This window comes from Hordeum vulgare, chromosome 7H (genome assembly GCF_904849725.1).
Source record: "Hordeum vulgare subsp. vulgare chromosome 7H, MorexV3_pseudomolecules_assembly, whole genome shotgun sequence".
Lineage (NCBI taxonomy): Eukaryota > Viridiplantae > Streptophyta > Magnoliopsida > Poales > Poaceae > Hordeum > Hordeum vulgare.
The window spans coordinates 606,899,476-606,911,908 of NC_058524.1; the positions used below are offsets into that span (position 1 = coordinate 606,899,476).

The 12,433-nt window shown below is 45.2% G+C and overlaps 1 protein-coding gene across 1 annotated transcript; it reads right to left on the minus strand.

The window, feature by feature from the left end:
- Nucleotides 1-4,123: 4,123 nt before the first annotated feature.
- LOC123413506 lies at nucleotides 4,124-4,507 on the minus strand. The gene has a single exon (XM_045106440.1). The coding sequence runs from the start codon at nucleotides 4,456-4,458 to the stop codon at nucleotides 4,234-4,236; it is 225 nt and encodes a 74-aa protein (XP_044962375.1). The 5' UTR covers nucleotides 4,459-4,507; the 3' UTR covers nucleotides 4,124-4,233.
- Between the last annotated feature and the right edge of the window lie 7,926 nt (nucleotides 4,508-12,433).

A 12,433-nucleotide genomic window follows, 5' to 3' on the forward strand; every position in this document is an offset into this window, starting at 1 on the left:
TGAGAAACTTGCACTTGACCCATGTATCATCCACATCCTTGCGCCCATGATCCTTGAGTGCCACATCAATAGCAGTCACCCTCCGATAGACATCACGAGGGTCCTCGTCTTCCTTCATCACAAACTCATCGGCCTTATCAAGTATCACTTCATAGTTGGATCGTTCAATGCTTGAGCTTCCCTTGTACAACACCATAATATGCTCCCAACAATCCTTGGCCAATGTGAAGGGACGCAAGTGAGGAAGATCTTCAGGTGGCACTGCGGACTGGAGAATAAACAAAGCGGAGTGATTGTATTGATTGTCTGCATAGGTTGCTTGGATCATCGGGATAATATCCTTGCTCGATGATTCTCCACAAGTTTGTTGAGCTGTGATTCAAATGAGACTTAATAGAAAATACCAAGTTAGCAAAGTCACCTTTTACAAGCTTAGGAGGAGGACCAACAGGATTAAGACGCGGTGCGGGAATGGATCCTCCATAGACCATGGGGGTGGAACTGAGGCATATGTTCCAGTCCCATCCTTTTCGTGAGATGAGGAAGGTCGCATACCTTTAGCCGCTTCCTTAGAGGAGTTGGCCTCCGAATCGGTGACCGTGGGTTTAACCACTATAGCCGGTTCGGGTGAACTTTTAAATCCCTCAATTAACTCTTTAAGCATGGTCTTGACTTCGTTCGTCAAGGACGTCTTGAGGGCGGCCATAGCCGTATTCAAGTCGTCCCTTGTGACCGAAGTCAAGTCCATGGCCTCGGGTTGCCCATGGTTAATTTCCTCTTCGCCTTCCATACTCTTCGGGTGGTTAAACCCTTAATAAAGAGACGTGGCTCTGATACCAATTGAAAGGATCGATATGGTTGACTAGAAGGGGGGGTGAATAGGCAACGACCACTTTTTAATTAATCTTAGCAAGTTAAGGTAAACAACATATGGGTTCACAAATATTACAACAATGGGGTGAACCCTAATGAAGCTAATAACGAGAGCTACTAAGACAAGTAAGGGATAGACGACAACATAAGCATACACAAAGTAAAGGTTAGAGATAACCACAAGTGGAACCGATGGAGACGAGGATGTGTTACCGAAGTTCCTTCCCTTTGACAGGAAGTACGTCTCCGTTGGAGCGGTGTGGAGGCACAATGATCCCCAATAAGCCACTAAGGCCACCGTATTCTCCTCACGCCCTCGCACGATGCAAGGTACCGTGATTCCACTATAGGTGCCCTTGAAGGCGGCGACCGAACCTTTACAAACAAGGTTGGGGCAAACTCCACACAAAGCTTGGAGGCTCCCAACAAGACCATGAAGCTTTACCACAATGGATTGTGGCTTCGAGGTGACCTCAACCGTCTAGGATGCTCAAACACCCAAGAGTAACAAGATACGTGAGGGATTGGTGGGGGAATCAACTTTTCTCTTGGTGGATGTGTGGATCTAGGCCTTCTCAACCAATCCCTAAAGAATAAACAAGTTTGATTGGCTAGGGAGAGAGATCGGGCACTTTTGAGCTTAGGGAGCAACAATGGAGCTTGGGAAGGGAAGAGATAAGGTTCCACGGCTAGAAGAACCCTTTATATAGTGGGGGGAAAAATCCAACCGTTTTCCGACTCTCAGCCCGAGTCTAGCGGTACTACAGCTGGATGCAGCGGTACTACCGTTGGCTGCAGCGGTACTTCCGCTGGCCCCTGGTAGTGCATAACTACTACCACCGCCAAGAAAGTCTTTGCAAAAAGGTTCATCCACGTACAACCGCTAGGCAGGCGGTACTAAGCTCCTGGAGCGATACTACTGCTAGGGCCAGCGGTACTACCGCTAGGGCCAGCGGTACTACCGCTTGGCCCAGCGGTACTACCGCTGAGGGACCATTTGCAAAGAAGAAGGAAACACAAAGGCGGGAGCCACTCCAAAGATGCTTGCAAGGGGAAAATATGTGAAGTGTGCGTGTGCAAAGATTGATTCCACCCAAACCTTTCCACTACGGTTCCCCTCTTAATAATACGGCTTTCCTATGACTCAAATAAAGAGAATCGTAGAGAACGCCGGCCTTCTGTTCCACGAACGAGGGGGCGAGTCGTCTTGTGCCGTTGACGTGTGTTATCTGAAATCTTAATCACACACGGTTAGTCTTTTGCGGTACTGTCATCAATCACCAAAATTACTTAGGCATAAACTATGCCCCAACAGCAACCACAGGGTCGGAGAGGTTGACATGACGTGGGCGAGGCGACGGCCGGAGGCGCTCTAGTAATATGTGGGGAGTAGTCAAGATGGTGGCATGGACCAGAGACTATAGTCGGAGACGCGTCCAAGGAGGCGAGGAACAGGCTAGGGCTGGCTGTGTTGTGGGCTGCCTCACGGGGCTGGGCTTGCCCATGTGCTTGGCGACGTGGGAGGGCGGAGGAGCGGACATCGTCGTTTGATCGGGTACAAAACAAGGCAAAACAACCTACTAAGTCCTCTTTAGGAGTAGAGATTAATTAATGTGACTGAGCGAAGTAGGGACAGATTAATTAATTCGATTGAGCGACATTTGAAAAGATTGATTAACGCGATTGAGAGATGTATGGTAAGTTCAATTAATTTTGATTTGGTGTTTAGAGATTGATTAGAGATTCACCCTCATTGATTCTTGCTCATGAGGACATTATTGAGTAACTTGCGCGTACATAGAATGTTTTGAGATGTTCAAACTTTTGCAAGTTATTAAAATCGGTATGACAAACAGGAAGGTTGGCTTTAGTTCAGAAAGAAATGACAGAAATGTGCAACGGATAAAAACCCAGCTTGAAGAGGATGATGAACGGTCAAGGCAAAATAAACTGGTGAGGCAAAATAACCGTACGTAACAGCCTACTAACCCCCTTTAAAAGTAGAAATTTGGCAACGCATGGTAAGGTTAATTAATATAATTTTGGTGATGTGTAGAAAAATTAATTAAGGCGATCAAGTGACATAGGATAAGGTTACTTAATTTAGATTTTGGTTTTTAAAGATTGATTAGAGATTGACCCTGACTGATCTTTTTTATAAATCTTCCCTAATAATAAAGCAACGATGATTTCTGTCGTCCGTCGTGGCGTTTTTACAGAAAGGCCCCTGTAGTTTCCTCTAATTAACCCGCAGTCCGTTTATAAGTGAGGCGAACCTTTTTTTTCATATTTTACAAAAGACCCCCTTACTTTCATGCTAAATAACCCGCGGTCCAAACTGTAGCCAGTGAATCGTTTTTTAAATTTTGTACGTAAACCCCTCACATATACGTTAATAACCTCGAAGTCCATTCAGAATAAATATAAATTTTCAAATAACAATATCTTTTAAACCGTAAATCCAATTTAGACATGTTATATATGAAACTTGATTAGAAAAATGTGTAGAGTTTGAATATGTTGTTATTTTACATGTTAAATATTTTTAAAAATACTATATAGGATATATTGCTAATCAATATTTGTCTTTATTTTGTATCGATTATTTGTATTGTAACATGTTAACTTAAGCATCAATATTTGATAAATGTTATAATCTTTGGACATGTTAAGCATCAATATTTGATAAATGTTATAATCTTTGGACATGATGTACTTGCACTAGGTTGTTTCTTTGTACTCCCTCCGTTCCTAAATATAAGTCTTTGTAGAGATTCCACTAGTGGACTATATACGGATGTATATAGACATATTTTAGAGTATAGATTCAATCATTTTGCTCCGTATGTAGACCCTTAGTGAAATCGCTTAAAAGACTTATATTTAGGAAGGGAGGGAGTACATATTTTATAATCGACCTTACGTACGTGTCTTTTTTTACAGTATCCACGTGCATTTTTACCAATGGACTACACTTTTTTCATTGTTCATTTTTCTCCCGTTGCAACGCACGGGCATTTGTGCTAGTACATTACTAAATTACTGTATGAAAAGCTCTGATTATTCAGATTACGGGCTTCGTTAGTTATGATCGATTGGTAAGGCAAGAAAATTCAGTAATAAGAACCATATATTGTGTTGGATTTGTGTTGAAAAATCAGTGAGGGAGGGAGGTACGAGACGAACGACGTATCAACTCCCCATTTAGAAGTAGAGAATACTGTGATGGACGAACGAAATTAACTGACGAAAATTCAGTAGCAAGAAACCTTCTTCCTTTATAAATTAGGTATAGAATATTGGGGACCGAAGTTGCCTTGCTTATGTACAGGGTGATAGTGCCAAAGGATAATGCTTGGACTACTCTTGTGATTGCTTCGACCACCCTTGTTTTTGTACGTCCTTCGGTTCCTGCTGCGTCCATGGCATAAATGAGGAACCGAAGCCGCCGCCGCCGCCCCTGATCCGTCCATGCCGCGGCCGGTAGCCGTCCATCAAGTCCATCCGGAAATGCGCCGTCGCCGTCGCAGCGAGCAGCAGGACAACCGCCGCGACCATGGCGATGCGCACGCCCGCCCTCATCATCGTCGCCGGCGTACGTACGTACGTGTCGTTCTCCTCCCCTGGCTCTGGCCCTATCGATCGGTCCTTATCATTTACTGGTTGTATATATATTTGAACCTCCGGATGCTATGCATGGAGACGCGGTGGGGCGCTACGTGCGCGCGAACGCTTGCCTATATTTACTCTTTTTTTCATGGAGCCTATATATACTTTTACCAACGCGGCTCGTGATGCATGACTCATCATTGGCGTGTCTGACTCGCTCCATAGGTCTGACTGGCTGTGGGGTATCCACAACCCAGTCCATCTCAGCACAGACAAATGTCATATCTACTTTCTTTCTTCATTAAGTGTAGTTGTCACCTCTGAGTGTCAAACATCTTTTAGGCAACTCATCAAGTGGTAACCTCTTAAAAATCACAATTTAATTCAAATCATTGTAACATTAGCATGCATTAATCTAACGTTGGTCAAATCAAACATACAATTGTTTGTGCAATTAAATCTATTTACCATTATGCAAAAAATAGAAATTAATGTACCTTTTATAGCAAAAATAAAATATGATCATGTTATTATTGACGTTGATCATAAAATATAACAGAATCATATTTCCGTAAATAACCACTTTAATGTGCTATTTAGCTAGATGCTCTTTAATCTTTTGTTTTCTTAGTAAAAGAGCACTATAAATTTACTTTGCAGCGAAAAATGTGAATACAAAAAATTTATGTACTTTTTCTACTTTACATAAACTTTTATGTGATGAAATAAAAATTCATGAACTTTTATTGTTTTCTTTATAAAATCCATGAGAATTTCTTTTTTCTGAAAATGCCTTTATTTTTATTTCTAGAAACTATTATTTTTCTTTGCAGAAACATTTTTGTTTACTTTTATATTTTCTAAACAGATATTTCGTTGGAAAATTAGAATACAAAAGCTATTTTCAAAACTGTCTAAAACTGGACAGAAAACACAAACGTTTTTTAAAAAAAAAATTCGGCCAGGCCCCTTCGGGCGAAAATCATCCGGGCCCGTAAAATGCCCCCGCGATGCACCTGGCCTGCGTCGTCCTGGGCCATCGACCACAGCCTGGGCCGCCGGCCTCCTCCTCTTTCGGTCCAACTAGCCCGCTGGAGGCTAGGGTTAGCACCGCCGTTCAATGGGGGCCGTCGGATTAAATCTGACGGTCGCCCGCCCCTTTCGCCCTGAACAAAAAACCCCACAACCGTCGGGGGAGGAAATCCTAGCTCATTTCTCCTCCTGCCTGTTCCTTTCCTCCCTCTGCGCCGCTCTCACTCTGTCGGGCTTTGGCCACAGTGGTCCGGCTAGCCACCGGCGAGGCATGGTGCGGCCGCCAGCGACAGGGTCAGGAGACCACCCAGCAGCTTCCTCCCGCGGCCCTCGTTGCCTCTCTGTCGGCATCCTGTTGGCCGCCACGACGGCGCACTGCCGCACCGCAACGAGGCTCCCCTTCTCTCCCTTTCTCCCTACCAGCGCTTCCTCTCATATGTCCAGTGGACGACGCGGCAGAGGTCAAAACATCGGCGCCATCCCTGCCCCTTTGCCAGCGTGCGCGAGCAACTCCAGGGTGAACGCGCCACCGTCAAACGGCGCAGTGGAGGTGCCCCTTTTCCCCGAGGGGTTGGTTCTTCGTCCGATGCCTCTGCTTGCCGATGCGCGTCGGGATCGAGAGGAACAGGCACGACTGGTGCGGCGGCGCCCTTTGCCGGAGAGGAATCCGGTGTTGTTTTCTTTTTTCTGTTTGATTCTCTGTCCTGCTAAAGTTCTTTGGGGATTCTTTCTTTGTGGTTCTTTTCTACCGAAACCATCTAGATCCTAGAGGCATCTAATACCATTGATAGAACCCTCGAATCTACTAGGCTAAATATATCCAGTAGAGATGATGAGGAGATGGGATTACAACCTTGTCGTGCACTTGAGGTGCTTCCGCCGGCGTCCATGGTGATATGGCGATGGCGGCGGCGACAATGAGATGGAGAGGTGGAGATGGTGCTTCCCGTAAGCACCGCGCTAACCCTAAATCGAAAAGGGTTGTCGGTGAGATTTGTGGTGGCGGTAAACTTCGTCAATCGTGCCCCGACCCCCACCTGTGTTAATATAGCGCGTGTTACAGAGGTCCACCAATCATAACGGATTGGACGTCTTCAATCAAGACACGTGGATCAAGTGCGCGGTGGGCCGTTAGGCCCACATGAGAGAGATCAACCTAACACCGTTCACCTACCTTAGATATGAATTCGACGACCACCTTGTACGCCATCCACACGACATGGCAGGCTCCAACCAACACGGACATGCCGTTCCCCACCTACGAATGCAAAGGGAAGTAAATAATACTACTTCCACTCCCTGTGTTTCTTAATATAAGACTTTTTTTATATTAGTATAGTGTCAAAAAAGGTATTACGGGACAAAGGGAATAGAATGGCTAATGTGCACACGCACGTCGGAGCGCATGATTTCTGACTGGATGGGCTTGTCCTAATTACTCCCTCCGTCACGGTTTAGAAGACGTGCATGGAAATTCTTTAGAATCTAGGTGGTTATCGATTGACTATGAAATGAGTTAAAAAATAGTACTTACACTCCGCATGTATATAAAAGTAATACAACAGAGTAGTAATTAGATGCTAGAAGTAAATGCAACGCGTCTTAAACCTTATCTATTGTGGAAATGCACGTGAATTTAACCGTGCCTTTTAAACTATGACGGAGATAGTACTACCTCCGTCACGGTTTAGAAGGCACGGTTAAGTTTGCGTGCATTTCCACAACATAAAATTTTTAAGCCGCATTGCGTTTACTCCTAACAGCTAATTAGTACACTAGTTGGGACAGGGCCTATAGCCCCGGCCCGTAAGGGGCTTTAGTCCCGGTTCACCAACCCGGACTAAAGGGGCGGGACTAAAGGCCTAACCTTTAGTCCCGGTCCTGTTCCAAGCCGGGACCAAAGGTGCTCCACGTGGGAGCCTCGGAGCGCCCTCAGGGGCAGGCCCTTTAGTCCCGGGTCTTAACACGGACCGGGACTAAAGAGTTTCTGCAGATTTTGTTTATTTTTGGGTTTTAGGGTTTTAAGGTTTAGGTGCTCGGGAGATTAACGTGATGCCTCGTTTGGTGTTCGGGAATTAGTTTTCATATAATTCTAAATAGAAATAATTATGCATATATATATAAGATTAACTTATCTTACAAGCGAGCACGAGCATATATATACAATTATATGGAGATCTGAATTATCGGGACTACAGCCCGTCTATTTGATTACATGGACCAACATCAGTAATGGCCCCTAGCTACACTAAATTGTCCTTTGTCATCTATAGCTTTCGTCTTCAGAAAGGTCGCAAGCTCCTCTGCAACAGCAATCGTGCGTTGCTCTGGTAGGGACTTCTCCCTCATGGCCATGTACTATATAAGAAGAGGAGATGAATATGAATATCAATCATGATAACAAAGAATGACGGGTAAAAATAGAGGTGTGAATGTTCATTGCTTACGTCGTATATGTGATCCTTGTGCTCAGAGGTAAACGTGCGAATGGTCTCGCAAACATAGTATCCGCATAGATGCGTCCCCCGTGGCTGCTGGTCGCACTTTACGAGAATATAATATATATAATCAAAATAATAATCTAGCATCATAAATGTATTGAAAATAGAAGTATATCATACTACTACTTACCTGAGCCGCTCTAAAGGTCAGCTTCTCAGGCTCGATACCGGGAGTCACGCACTTGAACCGCTTCCAAACCCTACCCGACAAGGAAAATGATTTGCTAAGTTTTTCATTAATTGATATATCAGAAAATCATCGAAAGAGACCGATAGAGCGCAAGAATGATTGAAATTACCCTTGGAGCATGTCCTGCAGGCTTTGGAACTGTTCCAAGGGTCTCGATAATGGGTCGAAGGCATCAACTCTTCCCTTATCAATTTGAATGTCCAACAGAATCCAATGGAAGCTGCACATGTATATATATATATATGTGTGTGTGTCAGTAACTTATCAATTACATTTATAAGTGAATGGACACAACAGAGTAAAGACCCTCACCTGAAGTTGTATGGAAACAGTATGTGGTCACAGAAATTTTGATGTGTTAGAAACCTTAGAAGGTTTTCCTCCATCTCCTTGGGTTTATGAGTTAGCGTCGCTATATGTAGTTTATGTGTCTCAATAAACCCAATATTTAGGATGTTCCTATTTTTACAATCCAGAATCTTCATTCTGCATAATAGAGTACAAGTTATATGTAGACAATGAATTGAAATAACTAAACAAGTTATATGTAGACAACGAATTGAAAAACTTACAGACAATAGCAACTCATAAGCGATTTGTCGAGGGCGTCGGCATTGTACATCTGGAAGAGTTCATCAAAGTCGATATGGATTTCTTCGGGGCGGCCGTAGTACTCCCGTGGGACACTCACCACGATCATCGTTCTCCCATTCTTTGATTCACTTAAGTACCATGTATGCAAGTAACACATATTTGTTGGGAGATCATCTTTGCTGACCAAAGGCGCTCCCATGACAAACTTTGGCTTAGGGGCTACCACAGCCTTGGGTAACCTGTCGTCTTGGGAAGCCAGAACGTCTTCAACCGGGATACCCCATTCATCCGAGCACTTCTTTGCTAATTCCAAATCTTGCCCCTGCACCAGAGGGGGGACATTCTCGGGTAACACCCTAAGGGGTGGGATCGACTGTTTGGCCTGTTGTCCAAGCTGAGGAATGTCTGATCTTTTTTTGCTTGTAGTTGAACTTGATTTGCTCCCACTTGCACTTGCACGTGATCTGCTCTTTTTCACTTCCTTCTGCAATGTGCGTGTATAGTCATCAGGCTTATGTGTATGTCATACTGTGATGGAAGGGTCGTGAAGTATTTTGCATATGCTATTTGCTTCTCGGTGTATTCCGGGCGGGGCTCGGGTTCCTTATTTTTCATCTGCGCATCATGATGTTCCTTTGCTATCCTGGCGTTTTCCTCGGCGATACGATCATAAGTCCTGATAGGAAGATTAGCATGAGGTACCTTTGCGAGGGGCGATAGTTTGCGCTTTGGGGAGCTCTGTCGCTTAGAAATCATCGACGGAGCGTTCTTTCTGGCACGCTTCCGCTTAGTATCCGGAGCGGGCGGCGGCGGAGACGGACGACCCAAGTCCGGCAGCGGTGATCGAGATGGACTCGTGTTGTGCCGGTCGTCGTCATGTGGAGGGCTTGGAGGTGATGGAGGTGTAGGTGACCTGCGAGGACTCGGAGGCGGTGTTGTCCTTGGGGCCGAGCCTGGAAGCTTGATGTAGTTCTTGTCCCATAGGATGACTCCACCCAGTACTTCTCCGAGTGTCCTCTCATCTTCGGGTCCAGCTATGCCGAACTCCATACCATGAAACCCCGCCATGATTTCATCCATCCTGACTTTAGCAAAGCCAGCTGGAATCTCACGGCCATGCCAGCGTGCATCAGGGCCAGAAGGTAAAGCTTGTCCGACGGCCACCTTCATGGATATGTTCTTGAATTTCTGATGGAGTTCACATGATGTTGACTCCTTGATTCCATCCACGGGGTAGCCGGGACCGCCCTCTATCATTATTCGTGCATCGTCGGGCGGGGCCTCAGATTCAGCCACACTGCTTTTTCGCTTAGATGGGGCGCCGGTAATATCGAGTGCAGGATCTTCCTGGCGCGCTACTCCTCTAAGCTCATCAATCTGCTTCTATTGCTCGTTAATCCTGGCAAGCAACTGGTTGAACTTGTCATTCTCCTCATCCTGCTGTCGCTTCTTTGATCTCGCTCGGCTTCTGTAAGTGTCTTGGTCTCTGGCAAACCCAAGCCACCACGGGTAAGAAGGACCGAAGCCTCGCGTTCGTCCTCCATGTTCGTCATTGCCGAGGACCAGTGTGAGCAAATCTTTCTCTCTATCTCCAGTGAACTGTCTTCTTCCCTCCTTAATTTATTTCACTATCTTTTTCCAATTCTCCCTGGATATCCTAAGACCGTCACTGCAGATGAGGTCCCCTGTTTCTTCGTCGTACGAACCACCATGCGCAAGGAACCAATTTCTTGCTCTCAATTCCCACTCATCACGGAGTGGTTCAGGTATGATGCCTTTAGCTAGCAGCTCTTTCTCTTTCTTATCCCACTTTGGGATGGCGGTCTCATAGCCCCCTGGCCCCAGCTTGTGGTGATATTTCTTCTTGTCGGCATTTTTCTTGTTCTTTTTTGATAATACCTGGGCATCTTCTGACTCCTTGTACTCTTGAAATGCCTTCCAGTGATTCGCCTGCTTGGCTAGATACCCCTCGAATACTGGCACTTTCTTTGTCTTCAGATAGTTTTTCCATAGCTTCTTCTTCCAGCTAAGGAACAGTTCGGCCTTGTCCTTTAGAGTCCACTGCTTGACTTTGGCCCTCAGTTTTTTTGTGGCGTCTTCATTCTCACATTCTGGCAGGTTGAAATGTGACATGAGATCATTCCAAATATTATCTTTGTACCTTTCGGATACATAGTCACTATCGGCTGCCCCTTTGCGCTTGTTCCACTCCCGAACGCTGATCGGGACGTGATCCCTAACGAGAACTCCAAATTGCTTCTTGAATGTGTCAGCAGCATTCTTAGGAAGCTTGGGTTCGCCCGTAGGCAATATCACCTCAAAGGTGTAATGCGTCCGTGCATCCAACTTTCTAGTCGGGCCTCGTTTCATAGCTTTGCTCGATGTGGAGGCCTAAGAGGGAGAAACATTCGTCAAATGAATGTATATGTATACAATATAGAGTTATCTTCAATATTTTTCACATATTACAAGTGATTGTCGAACTTCATATGTATACCTCGCCGGACTTTATTATTTCTCCACCGGCTTCTCCACCAGCTTCTCCATCAGTGGAGCTATCACCTTCTCCGTCATTGGACCTATCTCCTGCCCCATCGGCTTCATCTTCGTGTCGGTCGACCTCCATTCCATATCCGGAGGGGTTTAGATATGACGATGGAGATTCAGTTGGTTCTACGTCGGGGCCGTCTTTGATTATATCTTCGAGAAGTTCTTCCTCTTCGAGGTTCCTGATATGTGGATCCATAGTTATGCATAAAACGGACATTTGATTAACTAATAAAATAACAAACTATATAAGAGGGGTTGGAAACTTCGAAGTGTCGTTTTATATAGGAGGACCTTTAGTCCCGGGTCTTGGCTAGAACCTATAATCTAAAATATGTCTAACAGATTCTCTTAACCTTTAAGGATTTAACAAAATGGCGACATTCTAGATGGGTAGAAAATGATCCTATTTTTCCTGATCTCATCTACCCTTCTATATGTCACATTGTCTAGTGTCAAAGGACTTTGTTGAACTTTGTACCAAAAAAGAATTATTCTATCAGGAACTCCGTTCCAAAACAACTTTAGTCCCGGGTCGTGGCTCCACCCGGGACTCCTAGATTTCTGCATAGTATTCAAAGTAGGAGTACTTTTCCAATTTGAGGATTCAATAAGCAAAACCAAATCGTAAAATAAAGTAGTATTCAAATTAGCATGCATTCAATTATAAGCAAAACTACATCATCTCTTTTGTCCGTACATCGTCGAATATTATCACTAATACTCCTCGAATACTATCATACATATAGCATCACTGATACAACTAGAACCATAGTGCCCGACGGGTATCGTCGCGGGCGGTGGACACCCAAAGAGAAGGAACCATCACAGGATCATAGCTCAAGTGAGATCCCTGAAGAACCTGCCAGGTATGCTCGAACCTGCCCTCCAACGCAACCATGTAGCGACGGACGTGCTCATCCTCCTCGCTGACACGGTGACGTACCACCTCTGCGGTGTCCGGAAGCCTCGGCACCGTCACTAGCCCACGCGACCGCCACCAAACAAGGATCGGGTCAACAACGGGCTGGCTCCTCACCAACCTACGCCCCCCGGAAGGTAGCACCTCCCAATACCAGCCGGGCGG

Excerpts from the sequence above, each read along its gene's own strand:
- LOC123413506 (XM_045106440.1), bottom strand. The coding sequence starts at position 4,458 with ATGATGAGGGCGGGCGTGCGCATCGCCATGGTCGCGGCGGTTGTCCTG.